Source organism: Panthera pardus, unplaced genomic scaffold (genome assembly GCF_024362965.1).
Source record: "Panthera pardus isolate Hobbes unplaced genomic scaffold, ASM2436296v1 HiC_scaffold_25, whole genome shotgun sequence".
NCBI lineage: Eukaryota > Metazoa > Chordata > Mammalia > Carnivora > Felidae > Panthera > Panthera pardus.
Genome location: NW_026526821.1, coordinates 14,429,326 through 14,450,030, shown reverse-complemented (window position 1 = coordinate 14,450,030; position 20,705 = coordinate 14,429,326). Strand labels below are relative to the sequence as shown.

General features: G+C 51.9%; 2 protein-coding genes and 2 long non-coding RNA genes across 6 annotated transcripts in view; 2 read left to right on the top strand and 2 right to left on the bottom strand.

Annotated features, from left to right (window-relative positions):
• SLC13A3 (solute carrier family 13 member 3) overlaps positions 1-945 on the bottom strand; it is a 74,326-nt gene extending 73,381 nt beyond the window's left edge. The window contains exon 1 of one of the 2 annotated variants that reach the window (XM_053890195.1): positions 772-945. In XM_053890195.1, the coding sequence (XP_053746170.1) occupies positions 772-882 (111 nt within the window). In that variant the 5' untranslated portion in view covers positions 883-945. The remainder of the gene's footprint in view (positions 1-771) is intronic. The other variant, XM_053890194.1, reaches the window with a different exon arrangement.
• LOC109272325 (uncharacterized) lies at positions 50-5,851 on the top strand. 2 transcript variants are annotated; one of them, XR_002082410.2, is made up of 3 exons: positions 50-273; positions 4,558-4,614; positions 5,739-5,851. It is a non-coding gene; the product is annotated as an uncharacterized LOC109272325 (long non-coding RNA). The 2 variants fall into 2 exon arrangements; XR_002082408.2 differs by lacking the exon at positions 50-273 and adding an exon at positions 1,036-1,553.
• Positions 5,852-8,156: 2,305 nt separating this feature from the next.
• Positions 8,157-12,899, top strand: LOC109272326 (uncharacterized). Its single transcript, XR_002082411.2, has 2 exons — positions 8,157-8,227; positions 11,327-12,899. It is a non-coding gene; the product is annotated as an uncharacterized LOC109272326 (long non-coding RNA).
• A 395-nt stretch (positions 12,900-13,294) lies between these two features.
• On the bottom strand, positions 13,295-16,394 carry TP53RK (TP53 regulating kinase). The gene is made up of 2 exons (XM_019458265.2): positions 16,054-16,394; positions 13,295-14,483 (listed from the first exon to the last, which is right to left on the bottom strand). Exons 1-2 carry the CDS (start codon positions 16,334-16,336, stop codon positions 14,005-14,007), a joined length of 762 nt encoding a protein of 253 aa, XP_019313810.1. The 5' UTR covers positions 16,337-16,394; the 3' UTR covers positions 13,295-14,004.
• Positions 16,395-20,705: the final 4,311 nt, after the last annotated feature.

Genomic DNA, 20,705 nt, shown 5'->3' with positions numbered 1-20,705 from the left:
TCAATCTGCAGCCTTTGGTCGAGGGATTGCTTTCTTTGAGAGCGGCTTCTGACAAGCCAGGGAATGGATCCCTGCTCAGCTGCTAGCCATGTGACCCTGACCAAGTCACTTCCTCTCTCTGAGCCTCACTTTTCTTCTCTAGAAAAGGAGATAAATAATCCTCACCCCCTGAGGGGCACTGAAATGATGACATAAAACGACGCGCTTTAAGGCAAAGCTTAGGGCCGCGCCTGGCTCCAGGGGGTTCTTCGTTTCTCGGCCTGCTGGAAGCAGGTGAGGGGCCTGGCATCAGCCCCGCCAGTGGGGCAGCGGGCACTTCCTGTGGGCCAGGCTCAGTTCGAAGAGAGGTACATAGATTGCCCTATTTAATATCTGCCCCAACGCCGTCGCTGCCTCCACTGTTACATCTGGGGAAACCGAAGTCCAGCGTAGCTAAGTGACTTGCCCCAGGCCCTTCAGCTTGGCCTTCGTGAACAGTTCATTGGGATCATCTAGGGAAGCGTTCAACCCGTTCAACCCGGCGCCCCGCGCGCCGAGCCCAGCAAAGAGAACTCGCTCCGACAGACTGGGGGGAACCATCCCGAAGGCTGGGCCGGACTCCGGCTCCAAGGCGCGGCCCGGAAAGGGCTGGAGGGGGCAGGGCACAGGGGGAGAGGGTCGAGGGGTGGGGGCGGGGGGTTCTGGTGAAATCGGTCGGGTCTGGGACCTCGGGGGCGGGCCGGCAGGCGCGCGGGACTGGGGGGCGCGCCCGGCGGACGGACGAGGCGTTACCTTGGGCGGGAGGGCGAAGACCACCGGCAGCAGCGCGAGCGGCGCGAACAGCAGCACCAGCAGCCGCCGCGCGCTCCACACCTTCTTGGCCACGGTCGCCAGCGCCGCCATATCCGCGCGATCGCCGGGCGGACCGAGCCAGCCCGGGACTGCCCGCGCCCCGCTCCCCTGCTCCGGCTTAAAGCCCGGGGGAGGGCTCGGGGAGGGGACTGCGCTCGGGGGCCCGCCTTCTCCTGCCCCTGCAGGGTGGTGCCTGCGCCCCTGGGCCTGGGGGCGAGAGGCCCGGCGAAGTTAAGGGAAGTCAGGCCCAGGAACTGGGAACCAGACTCCGGCCCTCCGGGCAGCGTGGCCTCGGGTCTAACCCGCGGCCGCGGCCACACCTTTTCCACGCTTTTTACCGCCCCCGTTAAACGGTTGGTCATGACCAGGCGAGGATGGAAGCACTTGTCAGCGTTCCCCTGGGTTTGAATCCGGGCTCTGCACGGCCTAGCCGCGTGGCCACGAGCAACGGCCTTGGAGCCTCGGTTTACTCGTCCAGAAAGTGGGGGCGATGATGATCGTGGCCTCTGCCGGACTAGAGAGGTCTGTTGGGAAGGTTGAGGGGGATGGCGCGCTGACGCCTAGCACGACGCCTGGCACAGAGCCAGCGCGGGGCGGGGGTCCCCGCTGTTGATTTAGTTTCTGCTTTGCTCCCGGGGTGGGTGAGCCGTCTGGCGATCGGAGCCTGGAGGAAGGAATCGTTTTCTTCCTCCTGGACAAATGCACGGGCGCACAACTGCTGAGTGATACGGTAGTTGCCTCCTTGGCTTTTAAAGAAAACTGCGAAACTGTTTCCCAGAGTGTTTGCCTCATTTTACATTTCCACTGGCAGTGAATCCGTGATCCAGTTTTTTCCACATCTTTGCCAGCATTTGGTGTTGTCCCTACTTTTTTGTTTTAGCCCTTCTGATAGAGGTGTAGACACATCGCCTTGTGGTCTTAGAGGCTTGAGAGTGATTTATATACGCTGGATACGATAGGCGGTTTGCAAACACTTCCTCCCAGGCTATCGCTTGTCTTTCCATCCTTCTACCAAAACCAGCAAACACGGAAAGGGGGTGCCAGGAGAGGAGGCTCCTTACTAACCAGGGAGCACACAAGTCCCAGCCCCCTCCTCCTCTTCCTCTGACACCACCCTGGGAAGGAAGCTGGCACACAGGGTCGTAGCCCGGTGAGGATCGAAGTCGGGGCTCCTCACTCAGCCTGTGCTGGGGGGAGCGAGCTCCCATGTTTTCCCCATGGTGTTCAGCTGGAGTAGAGAAGGTTCTGTCTAAAAGTGGTCTCTCTTGGCTGAACTTTTCCTGGTCCTTTGGCTACAGAGCGCTCGCTTTCGTCAGGGCTCTTTGGCAGCTCCTGCTGGCATTTCCAGGTTGCCTGCGGCTTCCAAGTCTGAGAGAGAGTCGGCAGAAAGAAAACCCATCACCAGGTTGTTCCTTGGGTCCCAAGTCCCCGCCTTCACCTCTCCACTCTCTGAAGTATTCTTGGGTACAGGGTTCCCAATCGTCCTCCACAGGAAGAGTAGAGAAAACTAGGTCTGCTCCACCTTCCCTGGGGAAGCCCCTCTGTTCTTATTTTATTATTTCCTTCTTTCTACTTACTTTGGACTTATTTGTCTCTGGTTTTTTTGTTTTTTTTTTTTCTAGCTTCTTAAGCTAGAAATCATTGGTTTTACACCTTTCTCCTTTCCTAAGATGAGCATTTGAAATATAAATTTAACATAATCCAGGAAAAATATCTTCAAAACTATATCTGACACAAAGAACTCGTATCTCTATTCTAAAATCTATTACGACTCAATAATACGAAGTTACACACCCCGATTTCAAAATAGGCAAAATATTTCAAGACACTTCACCAAAAAAAAAAAAAAAAAAAAAAAAGACCTACAGATGACCATTAGGCACATACAAAGATGCTCAACATTACAAGCCATCAGGGAAATACAAACTGAAATCTCAGGGTGATACGAACCCACTGGACTAGCAAAGTTAAACAGAGGCCAACGTGAAGTGTTGGCCAGACTCTAGGGCAACTGGAAGCCTCACAGATGGCTACTGGAAATGATCACTTAGCCAACCACTTTGGAAAACAATACATCACTCTCTTTAAACACCCGTCTATCTTACCATTCGGCAATCCCGATCAGCACGGTGTTTACTCAAGCGAAATGAAAAATTCCTTCCGGAAGAAGGAAAAGCCAAGTGCAATGGCTCCAAGGCAGGAACAAACCGGGTGGCTTAGAATGATCCAGAACCTGGGATGCAGAGGTGTGATCAGGACAGCCAGCAGCTAGACAACCCAGGATCTTGAAAGCCTGGGTGAGGACAGTTGTACCCACGCTGCGATGATAAGGCAACCACTGTAGGGATTTAAGCAGAGTGGCATATTCTGTTCTCATTTGAAAAATAACAACTTAATAGTAGGGGCGCCTGGGTGGCTCAGTCGGTTAAGCGTCCAACTTCGGCTCAGGTCATGATCTCACGGTTTATGGGTTCGAGCCCTGCATCGGGCTCTGTGCTGACAGCTCAGAGCCTGGAGCCTGCTTTGGATTCTGTGTCCCCCCCCTCCCCTCCCTCACTTGTGCTCTGTCTCTCTCTGTCTCTCAAAAATAAATGTTTAAAAAAATTTTTTTTAAATAACAAGAGCATATAATTCCCCCATCTAAAGTGTTCAGGTCAATGGTTTTTAGTATACTCACACAGGCAATCGTGACTACAATCAGTTGTAGAGAACTTCATCACCCCAAAAAGAAACCCCATACGCATTAATGGTCACCCCAATTCCTACCCCCCAACCTCCCAAATGGTAGATAAACACTCATCTACTTTCTGTCTGTACAGATTTGCCTGTTCTGGACATTTCACATAAATGGAATCATACAATATATGGTCTTTTGTGTTTGCCTTCTTTTACTTAGCATGACAGGTCAGTGCTTTGCTCCTTTTTACGGGGCAAATAATATTCCATTGCGTGAATAAAGCACATTTTATTTGTCTAGTCATCAGTTGATGGGCATTTGAGTTGTTTCCATTTTTGACTATTATGAATAATGCTTCAGCGAACATTCCTGTACAAAGTTTTGTAAGGACATGTTTCCAGTTCTCTTGGGTCTATACCTAGGAGTAGAATTGGTGAGCCATTTGTTAACTCTGTATGTAACCTTTTGAAGAGTTGCCAGACCATTTTCCCAAGTGTCCACGCCATTTTAGAGCTCTCATGAAGAGCGGAGGAGGGTTCTAAATTCTCCACCTCTTTGCCAACACTTATTATTAACCGAGTTTTTTTTTTTTTTTTTTTTTTTTTACGATGGCCATTCTAATGAGCATCCTTTTCACTGAAAATTTAAATGCTTTGGGGCACGTGGGTGGCTCAGTCAGCTGAGCATCCAACTCTTGATTTCAGCTCAGGTCATGATCCCAGGGTCGTGGGATCGAGGCTTGTGTCGGGCTCCGCGCAGAGCATGGAGTCTGCTTAAGATTCTCTCTCTCTCTCTCTCTCTCTCTCTCTCTCTCTCCCACTGCCCCTCCCCCCATTCGTGCTGTCTCTCTAAAAATATATAAGTAAATAAAAATACAAATAAAATTTAAACGCTTTTCATTCAAAGATGGCGATATGGACAAGAAAGAGGGGCAGTGCCCGCTTCCTAGGTGGGTCACGTTGCCATGCTGCCCGTAAGCCCGTAGGGCAAGTTATTTCCCAATGGGCCCTTGGCAGGCTGTGATGAAACTTTCTCCCATGTCCTTTCAGATCGGGCACCTGACCTTGAGCAGCTCCCTAACCGGCTTCATCAAAGGTTCCAACCAGGTTAGTGTCAGACAATCTCGGATAAAGGGTGAGGCCCCAGAGGGAGCACTTTGGACATTCAAAGCCCGGGGGTGGGAGGACAGTTTTCCAAACGGGAAAAACTATTCCTGGGGACTTAGTCCAGCTGACGTCATAGAAACTGTGGTCACTCCCCAAAGCCTGATGGAGGCAGTTGGGACCAGGGTATGTTGCTCCCAGGGCCCCTGGACTGGCTCTCTTGTTCTGGAAGGAGCTAAGAGATTAAGAGGACAGTAAGTAGTTAGTATCAGGGCAGAGGTTTCCCTATTATTCCAGTGGCTCAAATGGAATAATAATAGTAATAATAATAATAATAATAATAATAATAATGGCAATATACTGCACTCACTATGTGCCAGGCACTGCTTTCAGCACTTTACATGTTTTAACTCATTTAATCTGTAGGATAAGCTGTACGCATTCCCTGCGTCCGTCGCCCTGCATTACGCAAAGCGACGTTCAAATTCCAGCCGTACCGCTTGGCTCCTTATGCAACCCTAGACAAGAGCTTTAACTCCTGTGGGCCTGTTTCCTTGTCTGGCATGGAAACACGAAGGGGGCGTAGCTCACAAGGATGTGGGAAGAATTAATAAGCAAGGCCGTGGTGCAGAGTGCCTGCACATAGTAAGTGCTCAGCAAGTGACAATTATTATCATTTAGCTCGTGGCAGATTCTGCTTTCCCCGGATGGCACCTATCTCTCTCCCACCCTGCGTGCGCCTCCCATATGCTCCTCTTAAACGTGATGGACGCTCTTCCCACTGAGGGTCGGGGGTCCACAGAGAGTAAGCCAGGCTCCTAACGAGTAGCCAGCAAGGGCTAACCGGCGTATGAGCGAATGAGCCTTCCGATGATTCCGGCCCCTAGCCTTTGAGTCCTTCGGCCGATGTCCCAGATGTGGTGGAACAGGAAGCAGGCATCCCCGTGCTGCCCTCTCCAGAGTTCTGACCCACAGGATCCTCGAGCATAACCAACGGTGGTTTTATGCCATTAAGTTTTGGAGCAACTTGTTACAACAACAATAGGTAACTAACTATTGCTATTAGGTAACTAATAGGTAACAATAGGTAAGTAACTATTACTACCGCTGTTATTTTTCTCACCCAGAGTGAGCGAGTAGGGGCAGAGCAGCAGAAGAAGCGGTCAAAGTCACAGAGGAAGCAGGTGGCAGAGATCGGCCAGGACTTGCATAGGCCGAGTCCTCAAAGAAGAGCCTCTAACGGAAGGTGAGTCACACAACACGAGGCCCCTAGTTGGATGGCTTGGACCTTAGCCCCTGTAGGAGGAAAAGCGGCTCCAAGGCTGGACCCACGAACTCCCTGTCTTTGTTTCTTCCCCCTTTACACTGAGAAAGTAGAATGTGGGAGGAAATTCTTTTTTTTTAAGTGTTTTTATTATTATTATTTATTTTTGAGAGAGAGAAAGAGAGAGAGAGAGAATGACCAGAGGAGGGACAGAGAAAGAGGGAGACACAGAATCCGAAGCAGGCTCCAGGCTGTGAGCTGTCAGCCCAGAGCCGGACTCGGGGCTTGAACTCATGAACTGCGAGATCATGACCTGAGCCAAAGCGTAACCGATTGACCTATGACCTACCCAGCCCCCTCCCCCGTCCCCCTGCCCCAAAGTGGGAGGAAATTCTTAAAGAACTTCCACAGTTGATGGATGGTCTGACCAGCATTTATTTTCATTCCCTACTAGGCTTGTCTGTTAGATGGATGAGGAAACTGAGGCTCCGAGAGATTAAGACATTTGCCCGAGGTCACACAGCTAGTGCACGGACAGGGCTGAAATTCCAATGATCCGCACCACCACTGCCCCTCCCCATTTCTAAGAGGAAAATAACCGTCGATGTGATCGACTGATTACGGTCACCAGCCCAGCTATTAAGGGCTTGCTATGTGCCAAGCACTGTGCTGGGCACGGACATCAATGATCGAGCCATGCCTAGCTCTTTGACCTGACGTCCTACCTGCTTTCCCCTCAATCACTGCCTGCCACCCTCTTCACGACCTCCTTTCTGCCCCTTGAACATGCCAGGTTCTTCGCACGGACTGCTCCCTCCGCCTGGATGTCCCCCCCACGTCCCCGCATCATCCCATCTCAGTGGCTGCTTCCTTCTCCCGTGGGTCTTTGCTCAAACGTCACCTCCTCCGAGGCGCCCCCCCACCCCCAATCTACTGAAACGTAACCTTCCTCCACTCTGCGTCACACACTCTATGTCGAATCTGCCCCGAGTTCTTTCCTTCACAGCACGAGTCATCGCTTCAAACCATTCCCTACTAGATTAAACTCCACGAGAACCGGGAGTCCTCATTAATCCTCATCGTATCCCCAGTGCCCGGAACAGCACCTGGAACATAGCGGAGGTTCAGTAAGCATTGAAAACTTGAACCTGTCTTAAATTGTCGCACTTTACTATTGTGACCATCAACCAAAATCATGACTACCACTTATTCACAAGTCGTTTTTTAAGTTGATGTACTTATTTGGAGAGACAGAGTGTGGGTGGGGGAGGGGCAGAGAGCCAGAGAGAGAGAAAGTCTCAAGCAGACTCTGCCGTGCCAGCCCAGAGCCCGATGCGGGGCTCGATCCCATGAAACTGTGAGATCATGGCCTGAGCTGAAATCAGGAGTCGGGCGCTTACGTGACGGAGCCCCCCGGGCGGCCCACGTCCACAAGTATTCGTGGAGCGCCTACTGTATACCAGGTGTCATTCTGGGCGCAGGGGCTACAGCAGTGAATAAGCAAGACCAAGGTCTCTGGTCTCACGGAGCCTCCCTTCTATTTGCTCTGTCATAAGATAAGTGAGGGAAATACATCACATATCCCACAGTGCTTAGTGCTATGAAGACAAATAAGGCTGGGGGAGGGGAGAGCATGCTGGCACCAGCTTCCCACTCCCCCTCCATGGAAGGGAGAACTCACAGCCTCCCCGCCTGCCCCCCGCCTCGCTGAGCTGCATCACTATCAGCATCTTTCAGCGTGACATTTTGGTCAGGCCTCCGTAGCTCCAAGAGTAACATTGGCTTTGAATCCAAGGGCTGGCAGGTGGGCCTCAGGCTGGGGGTGGGATTAGTTACCCCTTTTAGATCCCTGGCTGGGTTCAACCCTTGCTCGGCCTTGCGGTGGGGGGCCTTTCCTCGCGACGGGGAAGGGGCAGGCCCAGAGTCCCCTGGCCTGGAACCGCGGCTAACTCTGGGCTCTGGGCCGCCCCTAACCTTCTGTGTCCTGGGCAGAGGGTGAAGGTTTACAAACACGAGGAAGCCTTTGATCGGCACCAAATCCCCAGGGTTCTGAATGTTTTTTGTTCTAAGCTGCAGGCCGGGGCCACACTGTGCTTTGCCTCCAGCAGGGAAGACTGTGGGTAGGTGGCACGTGGGGGCGAGGGGGGGCGGGCAGTGGGAGGGAGGCTCATGTGGCCCCATGAATTTTCTTTCCCACAAGCAGGCTACGCTTGCATGAGGGAATTCCACTGCCATCAGGAAATATTTACAGAGCACCTACTACCTTCCAGCCACCACTGTAAGAAACCACGGCCGGAGCCAGGGACAAACATGGCCCCCTGCCCACGGAGCGAGCAGGATGCAAACGAGCAGGTGAATCTGAAGGATAGCAGGTGCTGGTGAACAGGGTGGAAACAGAGCTGGGGAGGGGCGGGGAGGGCTGGGGAGGGGGGTGTCACCTTTTATAGAGGGTGCTCCCGGGGGACCTCTCACAGTGGTATCCGGCAGAGGCCTAAAGGAAGTGCGGGAGGAGTCCACATAGAGGTCTGCGGGGAACAGTGTCACGGGCAAAGGGAACAGCAGGGAGAAAGACCCTGAGATAGCGGCAGGACTGTCTGTTGGAAGAACAGCGTGAGCAAGTGGGGGCAGAGTAACAGCAGAAGGGGCCAGACACACAGAGGAAGCTGCGGGCACATTGGCCAGGCCTCGCACAGGCTGAATCTCTGTCCAGGGTTCTCACCTTCCGGCCCTGGAAGAGAAGGGGCTGGAGACTGTCTGCCGTGGCTCCTTCACCTTGATCTCAGGCGAGGGGCCTGTGCCACCCGATATGCCAGCCCGCGCCGGGGAAGGCAGCCAGATGCCAGTGACCCCGCATGTGGCTTGGTGGGGACGGGGATCTGTATCTGTTCTGGTTAGGAATGTTTTTGCTTCGAGTGATAGAAAACCCAACTAAAGCAGCTTCGGCTTTGAAGATGTTTACTTATGCAAATAATAAGTCAGGGAAGAAAGTTCCGAGTTCCCGCGTCACTAAGGACGCACTCACACCCTGCCCGTTCTTGACTCCTTTGTCTTCCCCTCGCAGGTGCTTTACCGTCGGCCTCCCGGCCCCAAAACGGCTGCTGAACTTCCACTCATCACCACTGCATTTAAAGGCAGGAAATGCTGGTGCGGGTGTGTTGGGGTCAGGGCATGGAGCGAATTCTCACAACCTTCTCCCTTTCTATAAGAAAGAAAATCTTCCCCAGAAGCAACTTCTGCAGATTCGTTTTTCTGTCTTATTGGCCAGAAAGGAGCCACGTGCCCACCTGTACATCAGGGACCATCTGACCTTCCCTGAGATGAAGCCATTCTCACCTAATAGATACCTGGACAAACAGAGGTTCTGTCCAGAAGGAATAAAGAGTGTGGCTCTGGGTAGGCAACAGACAGTGCCCGGCACAATCTCTATCATTTACAGGCTGATGACTAGAAAAGTCGCTTAGCATCTCTGAGACTCAGCTTCCTCATCTGTAAAATGGGTCCATCTTACAGATGAGGACACCGAGGCTCAGAGAGGCGCGGTGAGGGGGTCCCTCATCATGGAGCTGGTAAGCAAGGAGACATGGGATGGGAAGCCATCAAGGTTCCGATTAGACAAGTGACATAAACTGGCTTTACAAGGGTGCCTCTGGCTGCTTTATAAGGAAGAACGTTTTGGGGGGTCAATGGGCAGGGCAGAAACAGTGGGGAGCAGTGGGGAAACCATTGATTGCAGCAGAGTGCAGGGGGAGGGGAAGGGGCTCCAGGGTGGTAGCTGTGGGCTTTCTCATCCCAGTAGCTTCTTTGGGACCCAGCACAGAGCCAGACAGAGCCGGGGTGTGGAATAAATACCCAGTGAATGAAGGCGTGAGGAAGGGAGAGAGCGCATGACAAAATTCGGGCAGGAGGGAACCAGACATCCCACGTCTTTGCTGACTGTAGCCTGGGTGATTTGCACGGTGCCTGCCGCACGGGGATGTTTCGGCGTTGGGCGGATAAGTGAGCCAAGCTCGAGGTAGGGAGATAGGACGAAAAGAGGAAGAAGAAGAGAAAGGAGGGAGAGAGAGGGAAGGGAGAGAGAAAAGGAAGTGGAGGAGGAGAATGGAAGGGGAAGGAAGCTCCCCTGCATGGATAACGACGGTAACTTGGCGACCTCTGCTGGCCAGGACGGCCACTCGTCTGGGCTCAGGAAAGGGGAATTGGGTCCTTTGGAGTTGTGGCACTCTGAATTCAGGACTCAAGGAGGAGATTCCCAGGGCCCTGTCAGCTGGGCTCCCACAGCCGGGGGTTCCAGCGGTCAGTGGCAGCCGGGTGAGGACCAGGATGAGGTGAGCGAGCCTCTTACCAGGGTACTAATTCGAGGCGGCACCTAAAAACCCAGTAATCAAGACAAACATTTTAATGCAGTATCTTAAAAAATCAACTTGGCAAACGATGGCCCACAAGGTGCCCGCCTGGTTTTGTAAACAAGCTGGACTGGAACCGGGATCAGGATTCGGGTTTCCTTTCTCGGTCACAGCTGAGATTACGTGCACATCCCTTCACTAGTGCAGGTGTGCCCGGGTCCCCTCGGCCGGCACATGCTGCGAGCGTGGTCAGCTCCCCTAACGAGAACACTGAAGAAGCATTCACTATGCCCAACGTGGGTGGCTCCATGCTGTGGCCCGCAGTCACAAGAGGTCTTTAAAAAAAAATTTTTTTTTTTTAATGTTTATTCACTTTTTGAGGGAGAGAGAGAAACAGAGTGCGAGCGGGAGAGGGGCAGAGAGAGAGGGAGACACAGAATCCGAAGCAGGCTCCAGGCTCTGAGCTGTCAGTGCAGAGCCCAACACGGGGCTCGAACTCACAAACCGTGAGATCACGACCTGAGCCGGAGTCAGATGCTTAACAGACTGAGCCACCTAGGCGCCCCACAAGAGCTCTTTTAAATGTTCTAGAAGATGTGGGCGTTGTGTCCTCTTCAGTGTTGGACACATCTCAGTATCACATCACATTTCCCCGGCTCTGCTACTCACTAGCTGCGTGGCCCCTGGGCAAGGCTCCATTTCTCTGTGCCTCAATTGCCTCCTCTGCAAAATAGGTTGATGCACGCAAAGAACTTAGTAACCACTCAGTAGCGGACGGCTGTTGTTAAAAATGGAGGTTCGAATCCCAGCCCTGCAACTTGTGTGACCCTAAGACATGATAGTTTGCATCGTGAAGCGTCTTTCCTCGTCTGTAAAATGAGGTTTATGAGCCGCGTCTGGGAAGGTTCCAGATGGAATTCACACAGAGCTGCCAGTGCCATTGGCTCACCGCTGCAGAGGGCCAGCTGTCCCCACGTGGACTTTGAGGGATCTGGAACTGCAGAGGATTGCTTGGTCCTTTGTGAGATGCTGAACGAGGGACGGAGGGATGGAATCCACTGCTCGCCTGGGACTGTGTGATAATCCCTTGTTTCCCATCCCGAGCCAGGGCCTGAGTACGTAGATGGACAGTTCTCCTGGGAACATGTGTGGCTGCTCCAGGACCCCCCTCGCCCTCGATGCCTGCAAACGTCACTGTAGCCTCCAGCACTGCCGCCTCCACCGTGCTGGCCACCGTGTCACACGCACCAACGGGCCCGAGCGGATCGCTGCACGCTCGCCAAGGCCTCTGCCCCAGGCTGCCACTGTCGCTGACCCGGCCAGTTGCAAAGGCTTTTCCCTTCCCCTCCAGCCCCCCTTTACCGCCTTTTCTCCCGATGTGATCCCTTGAAAACGTAAATGAGATGCCTCCCTGTTTAAAACCGCCAGTCGCGTTGAGAACAATACCCGGGCTCGTGACAAGGCCCCTGAGCTGGTCCTCACCCACCTCTCTGATCTCACTTCCCGCTCTTCCTCTACTCTGCTCGCTGCGAACTGGCCACCCTGGCCTTGCTGCCCAGGGATGCCCCTCCTTTACCAACTTTGTCCCTCATGGGTCTCTGCCTGGGACACGCTCCCCCACCTCCCGGTTCTTTTTTTTTTTAATTAAGAAAAAAATAAGTTGAGACAGAACGCGAGCAGGGGAGGGGCAGAGAGAGAGGGAGGCACAGAATCCGAGGGAGGCTCCAGGCTCTGAGCCATCAGCACAGAGCCCGACGCGGGGCTCAAACTCGTGAACCACCAGATCGTGACCTGAGCCGAAGTCGGACGCTCAACCGACTGAGCCACCCAGGTGCTCCCGGCTCTCCTTCACATACTAGTTCTAATGTCACTGTTTCCTCGTTGAGTAAGGGCAGTCTTAGGTCTCCCTCTAGCTCCAGGGCCCCGCACGCGGCGAGCTCTAGGTATTTCCCGACTTACTACCTGCACATGTGTGCCCACCAGTCATTCTCACCCCGAGGCAGACAGCTCTCAGTCACGTTGACAGTATTCCTTGAAAACATCATTGCCCCTGGGGCCCTTGAAGTTCTTGGAAAATAACGTTATATAAGGTCAAGATCTATCAAAAGTGTATCCTTTCCAGCATCTCGTTTCCTAAAGCATCAGTGGAGGCCACACGGGCTCGGGAGCCAGGTAAAAGTCTCCCTTGCTACCTGTGACATCTTGGACAAGTTCTCCGTCGATACACTGGGGATGATACCTTAGAGTTGTTTCAATTCCAATATGAACACTCCTGGGACGGTCGGTATCTGACGAGTGATAACCAGGCAACGATATTCACTCTCCTGTCTACTGGTCACCAGTACCCAGGAAGGGAAGTTTTCATTCATTCCTGGGCATCTGCCACAGGCACAGGGCTGACTGTGGTGAAGGAAACACACAGTCCTGGACCCACGGAAATGCTCACTGCCCGTGCACCCAGTAGCCAATGATACGGGGCACAGAGAAGGCACTCAAAGTACTTATTTGCTGGCTGGTGCAGACAAGGAGGAGAGGCACTTTATTATACCTCCCTCCCCACAGACGCACATCTCTGGGGAAGAGACTGAGGCTGGGAGGGGTTTTAAGTGCAAGCTAATTGGCATTTTGCATATCTTTGCTGTTTTCCTGCCCCTTCCCTTAAACCAGGCTTTATCAAACTAGTCATTTCTAGGTAATTTCACCTCTTTTGTTCTACGTACTTACTATCTGTGATATAAATCAACTCACTTTCTTTTACTAAAGGAACTTAAACTAAAAGGAACTTTAGATCAGTCACTTGTCTTAGTCACAAGGTAATCATAGAAATACGGAGCAACAAAAATAAAAACAATGCTGCATAAAATCACATAAATTCCAGTTGCCTGAAAGCTATGAGCCTGCTTTTTTAAAACGAGACTAATTGGAGTTCAGCAGTGTTTTTCATCTTTTTTTTGCTAAGACCCTCAAAAAGAAATGTGTCTTACATCAAAACCCAGTAGATACCCTGGGTATCTGTACGTCTATACATACACTTGAAACAAGTTTTATTAAACAATACACGTAAGGCACTCTGATATTTTCTGTTCTATGATTCTACTTCATTTTTATTTTTTACGTTGATTTATTTTTGAGAGAGAGGGAGACAGCGCGCGCAGACAAGGCGCAGAGAGAGAGGGAGACACAGAATTGGAAGCAGGCTCCAGGCTCTGAGCTGTCAACACTGAGCCCGACGCGGGGCTCGAACTCATGAACCGCGGGATCATGACCTGAGCTGAAGTTGGACGCTCAACCAACTGAGCCACCCAGGCGCCCCTCTAGTTCATTTTTAAAATGCTGGCTGTATCCCATTATATTGGTTTCAGAGGGAGTATATCATGTACACGACAAAAAAACTGCTGGGTTAGCGGGTTGATAAAGATATCTGTCACCAACTGAGACTCTGTCCCCACATCACCCAAAAGACTGAAGAGTAACGTTCTCATCACGTGGTTCAACGTTCTGCAATGCCATTGCCCAGGTACCTGACATATACGCGGCCTGGCCGAAGAGGAAGCCCGTTCTAGATTTCTTTTAAATACCCAATTCTGCCTAGAACTTGTCTTCCTGTCCACAGTAAGCTGTTGAGAACAGTCGACCGCAGACGATAATGACACTGAACAAGCATGATCACAGACAGCACTCAAAAGGATCTCAATGCCTTTATTTAGGTCTAATCTCGTATTCGGAGCCTTCCTTCAAATTCCCTTTGACGCAAATTGCCAGCACGTCGCTACTTGTCAGACTCTTCTACCCGACCATGGACCTCTTTCTTCCTCTCAGGCGCACTTCATCTAACTTTTTTAGCACCGGCCTGGACTTTTTGGAGAAGGTGGAGTAGCTCTTCAGAAAGGCTTCGAACACAGCCTCGGTATTGGGGTGGGTACTGAGGAAGGCTTTCTCCAGCACGTAGAGGTCGACTCCTTTATCTTCTGGAAGTGCAGAAATGAAACTCAGCCCAAAGTCTATGAGCACGATGTTCAGCTGTCCCACGGGGGGTTTCAGCAGCATGTTCGAGGTGGTAAGATCACCATGAATCAGGTCTTCGTCGTGCATTCGAGCCAAAACCTGCCCAACCGTCTTGGCTAAGCCGAGGAGACTTTGGGGAGTTTTTTCGGTCTCCATAGTGGATTGAATATAATCTCGAACAGTCACTGAACCTTCAATCTCTTCCATGTATAAGCAGTTGGAGGCATAGTCTACGAAAAAGACAACGGGGGCGGATATCCCTGCAATCAAGATACAAATCGTTATTGGATGAGATTCTCTCTTCATGTTAAGCTTAATTTTCAAAGATTGAGCCAGACTTTTACAGTGCATATCTGCTTATTTCAGGGAAAAAAAATAAAATTTAGGAATGCTGCAGAATAGTACAATTTAACTCATCTGGAAGTTTCCCCGGCTCATGCCCTGCAGGGTTGCGCCTTAAGCCACCCCACGGCTAACTTTAGTAGTGCCGAAACTCCCTCCTCCTTTCTACCCTTTATGACTGGATTGCATTTGTCATACTTACTCCCTAAAAACAAAACAAAGACCTAGAAGGGTAAGCATCGCCCAGTCAGAGTCGTGCTACCTGACCAGAACACAAACCGGCCAAGCAGTGCGCTAGCTGAGAGATTCATCTTTGCGTTCGGAAAGGCCGGGTTCAAATCCTGGTTGCCTTCCTTTACTAGTTGTATGACCTAAAAGTCCCATCAATTCTCTCAGCCTCTGTTTCTGTTTCCATAATGCGGGAACAATACCTCCAGTAATGCAAAGAATTCATTGAATTCGAGTTTCAATGAATATTTATTGAATGACAATTGGGCCCACCACACTTTTCTAGATACTGGAGACCTATTAGTGGGGATACAGCAGGAAACAAAGCAGCCAATCCCTGCTTAGTGGACCTTACATCCTAGAGCAGATGAAAACTGAAAATAGGAACACACAAATAGCTTCATCACATCCAAGCAAGGGCAAGAGATCTGTCTGCTTGTTGGCGACCGAATTTCCTCCAGCTCACCCAGCACCTAACAATGTCCTGGGGTAAAGCAGGTGCCTAACGAATATTAATAAAAGAAAGAAAGGATGTGTGAAACTGAAAAGCCAGTGTTTCTGAGTCAGAGGCTACGGGCTGGGAGCCTGGCTGGGTCACTCACTAGCTGTGCAACCTTGGGCATTAGTTCCCCCGCCTGAGCCTCAGTTTCTCATCTGAGGACAAGGGATATACCGTGGTGGACGACGGTGTTTTAATGAAAAAGTCAATATACAAGTTCACGGAGTCTAAAATCTACTGAGCGCTATGTACCAATCACGCACTCAAACATACCACGACTCCCCTTTACAGGGGAGGAAACTGAGGCTGAGCGTAAATAATTTGTTGTAAGGCTACATGGGAAGCGGTCGTGTCGGTATTGGAACCCCGACAGCCTCCGCAGCGAGTTCGTACTTGTAATTACACCTGCTTCTTAAAAGTCACGAACGTAAAGATAATGATCGAACACGGAGACGAGACGGTGCAAATGGGGAAACCGAGGCGCGGGGCAGTCAAACGGCGTGCTCAACGCCGAGCGACAGCTAGAGCCGGGAACTGAACCAGGAGCAACGGCTCCGGGACACGTGCTCGTCGCGGGTGCCAAGGCCAAAGAATGAAATGAACGAAGGCGGGGGGAGGGGGGCGGGGGAGAAAGGCCGACACTTCCCATCTGAAGTTCACGCGGCGGGTGCAGAGAGAGAGACCGAGGCAAAACGAGGCGCGGCGCTCGGGAAAGGGCCTCGGCCGCGCGGCGCAGGCCTCCCCGGGCCGGGCCGCCTCACCTGCGCGGCGGCAGCGGAGCAGCGCCCGGGCCTCCTGCACCGTCCGCCGCCGGCCGAGCCGCGCTTCCAGCGCCGGGTGCCGGTAGCCCTTGGGGAAGCGGTGCTTCACCACGGCCGCGCGGCCCTGGAAGCGGCCGCGGAACACGCGCGCCTCGGCGCCCTGCTTCACCAGCTCCAGGCCGCTCAAGAAGCGGCTGCTCCGCTCCCGGGCGGCGGCCAGCGCCGCGGCCTCCGGCGCCGGATCCTCGGTCTTCCCCGCGGCCTCGGCGCAGGCGGCCGCCATGACTGCGCCTCGGCGCCGCCGCTCGGGGCCCGTCGGCTCTCTCCGGAGACTGCCGGTGACGTCACCCCCTCCGGCCCTCTTCGGCCACCATTGCGCCGGCGCTTCCGCCTCTGGACGTGGCCCCGCCTCCCACGTCCTCGGCTGTCTCCGTAAACCCTCGGCGGCGCTCGGGAGGCAGCGCTTCGACCTCCCGGGCTCTGGCCTGCAGCGCGCGGAGAGCCGCCCGAGGGGCCGAGGCGGCCCCGCCTCCCGGTCGGGAGTCGACGAACTGCCACCCGTTCTGCGGCTCTTTTCCGGAAATAGGATACCTACCGATTGTGTCCCCTCTTGGCTCTTCGGAGCGTGCTGGTTTGGGTGATAAATTATATGGTCACCCTGGTGGAGTGGAGGGTGGCGGCGAGTGGGTAGCGGTAAGATTGTAAATAAGGTAGTGAAGGGGCATCTGGGTGGCTCAGTGGGTTAAGCATCGGACTTCGGCTCTGTCGTGACTTCGGGGCTCCGGAGTTGGAGCCCCAGAGTCTGTGCTGACAGCTCAGAGCCTGGAGCCTGCTTCAGATTCTGTGTCTCCCTCTCTCTCTGCCCCTCCACCGCTGGTGCTCTGTGTCTCTCATAAATAAATAAACATTAAAAAAAAAAAAAAAGGTAAGACAGTTAAGAAGGCTTCTATGCAAAAAGAAGAAGGCTTCTGTGAACAGGTGACGTTTGAGGCCTGCGGATGGATGCCTGGAAGAAGAGCATTCTGGGCAGAGGGGACAGCAAGTGCAAAGGCCCCGGGGGAGAAATGTGCTTGGCATGTTTGAGCAAGAGCAGGTTATTGAACCTTCTCTATGCTTTAGTTTCTCATCTACAAAATAAGATTGTGAATCATATCTATCCCAGAGGGCTTTGTGAGGATTAAATGAGTCACTAGAGGTAAAACCCATGGGACTATTACCAGGCACATAATAAGCATTCCATAGATTAAAGCTGTTATTATTTACGGAGGACTTACTACAATAGCTATCAAGTTGACTCCCGGCATCCATTATTCAGAGGCAAGGGGCCTCCCGATAGCATTGTGTCCCCGGGGGCAACACCACACCCACCTTGAACTTTGGAAGACCCACACCCACCTTGAACTTTGGAAGACCGTCTGTTACTCCACGTCTTGGCTGCCCGTGCTCCAACACAGGAGCAAGGTGGTTCGTGTGGCTTCCAGCAAGAACCCTGACTTGTACCGCCACTGAATGCCTGTGTGTTTTGGTTATTGCGAGGGTCCAGGATAAGTCGCTGTAACACAGTGACCTAAAAATAATGGCTTCATTATGAGAGAGCTTCCTTTCTTTCTTATATAAAAGTATAGATCGGTCATCCTCAGCCCGTTGCTACCTTCTCTGAGTCTATCCCAGCTGTCCAGCACTCCAGCTGGCAAGAAGGAGGATGAGGGTGAGGACAGGCAGCTAAGAACTTGATCCAAAGTTCCACACGTCACTTCCACTCACATCCTATTGGCCAGAATGCAGTCACGGAGCCCCTGAAGCTGAAAAGGAAGCTGGAAGACATATTCTCTAGCAGGGCAGCCGTGAGCTCACCTAAAACTTGGGGAGATTATTACTAAAAGGAAGTAGGGGAGGAATTAGAACAGGGTGCAATTAGTGGACGGCCATAGGTTTGTGGGGTTTTAACGTTTATTCGTTTTTGAGAGACTGAGTGTGAGTGGGGGAGGGGCAGAGACACACACACACACACACACACACACACACACACAGAATCCGAAGTAGGCTCCAGGCTCTGAGCTGACAGCACAGAGCCCAACGCGGGACTTGAACTCATGAACTACGAGATCGTGACCCGAGCCTAAGTCTGACGCTTAGCTGGCTGAGCCACCCAGGCACCCCTAGACTGCCATAGTTTTGATATTTTAAGCTGAACGTAGCAGATTGGTCAGCTAAATAGCTTACTCTGGGTAAACAATATGCTCATTTATTATCTGACGGAACAAAATTTTAGGAAGTAAGGGGTCCCAAGCGTCCTTAAGTCACTTTTTAATTTTAAGGACCCAAGGTCTTTCCATCTTTCTACCCTCGTGCCCTTCGCCAGCCTCAGCTTTGGTCCCTACACTTGTCATCTTATTGTCATAAGCTGGCCACCAAGCTCTACACGTGATATGAAGACACAAACACATCTGTCTAAAGAAGAGAGGTGCTACGTCCTCTACATCTTTATTTGGGAAAAAACCCTTCGCTGGACATCCCTCCTCTCACACGGGCTTCCTCTACAGGACATTGGCCACGACTGGCCCACGTGCCTTTGCTGTAACTGCAAAGGATGTGGGGAAAAGTAAGGATCTGGCATTTAAAAAAATTTTTTTTTTTACGTGTGTTCATATTTGAGACAGAGCATGAGCCAGGGGGTGGGCAGAGAGAGAGAGGGAGACACAGAATCCGAAACAGGCTCCAGGCTCTGAGCTGTCAGCACAGGGCTCGAACTCACGGACCGCTAGATCATGACCTGAGCCGAAGTCGGACGCTCAACCGAGTGAGCCACCCAGGTGCCCCAGGATCTGGCATTTGGGGCCTGGACAGACAGAGACCTGCTCTAGAAGCAAGGAGGAAGGGAGCTAGGCACAAATATCATTTCTCCGAGGTTCAGATTCATCATCCTCAGAACGAGGATAATTAGTTTTACTGTGGCAATTACTTATTAAGATTAAATAAGATATTGCTTGTGAGGGTGTGTATGGCAGACAACGCTGCATATGTTCCTTTCCCTTCTCCCATCATCGGGACCCTGTTTGAAATACTGAAGAAAGGCCCTTTCGTCCGAGGGTTGCTATGGCACCAGCCCTCAGCTCTGCAGTCCGTGCGCGCCGTTCACACACAGGGCGAGCCACCTTTTCAGACATCAGACCCTTTGTGTTGGCACAGTGTGGTTTCCAGCACCTTTCGTCAGCCCAGACTACTCAAAGCAAACCCGGAACAAATTCTATTTATAACGCCCGGTTTCCCAAGTTTGTGGCTTCATTATCATAATTGTTAGTGTCCACATAGCCATCTCCATGGTTACCAAATCTGTCTGAACCCCTCCTTTGGAAAATCCACTGTACAAACATATTTGCAAGTCCCAAGCTTGCTATGGTCAGACTGGTTCTGGCTCCTATGGTAGGAAAACCTAGCTTAAAGCCTTTCATCGGCTCCCTATTGTGTTTAGGATTAAAGACCCACGAGGTCCTGCGTGGGACCCTATGTCCTTCTTCCAGGCTCGTCTCCCACCAAGTTCCCGTTTGCTCTCTGATCTTCAAACACATTCACTTGCTCTCAGTCTCTCATTCTTATCAGGTTCCCTCTTGCGACAGGGCCTTTGCACCTGCTGTTTCCTATGCCAGAAGTGCTCTTCCCTCCCTTTGTTGCCTCAGCCCATCCAGACATCTTTCCATGCTCAGCTCAATTGTCACTTCCTCAGGGAGGCCCTCTCTGACTTTTCAGAGCAGAGAAAATCCAACTTTTATGAGTTCTGGTGCCCCTTTTCTTGTATCGTCACAGACTTTTTTTGTTTGTTTGTGTGACTATTTCATCAGTGGCAGGATTTAGTTCCTCACAGGCTATTGCCTGGAGGCTACCCTCACCTTTTGCCCTTTGGACCTCTCCACTGGGCAGCTGACATCGGAGAGAGTGAGTGAGACACCAGGAGAGGACGAACAAGATGGAAATTGCCATCTTTTATAACCTAATCTCTAAGATGACATTCATCACTTTTGCTGTCTAGGAAATGAATTAATAGGTCCTGCCCACCTTCAAGGGAAGCCGTGTGCGAAGATGCTTGCCCAAAGGACCAATCAGATAATTTCCTTTCTCATTTGGGGGAAACAAATGAAGAGGGATTCTCTATTCTCTAGGGGAGATAGAGGCCGGCAGCAAGCACGTACCCACCCTCATGACTTTAATGCAAGTCACAGACATCAGCAGGGCTCCAGGTGTCGCTGTCCCAGTGACTCAGTCTCAGGAGTCAACGCAGGGCCACTTGGAGCCACCTACTGGTTGAAGCAGTCACAAGCCCACTTAGATTTCAAGGGATGGAACAAAGAATTTTGCAGCCATGTTTCAAACTGCCCCCAGGCATTATTATTTTCAGAACTGTACAAGGGTCCTCTGGCTCAGAAGGAGTTGTCGATGCTTCTTTTTTTTGCTGAGATGGCTCTGTGTGTGTGTGTGTGTGTGTGTGTGTGTGTGTGTGCACATGATCCCTGCTGGGTGAGAGTGTGGCTGTGGATGCCCGTGGACGAGTGTGTTTGTGTGAACACGCATTGAGAGTTTGGAGAAGCCTGTGGCCGTGTGAGTGCTGACCTTAGACGTGCATTTTTGCTCGAGAAGGAGCATTAGTGGGGTGTCCC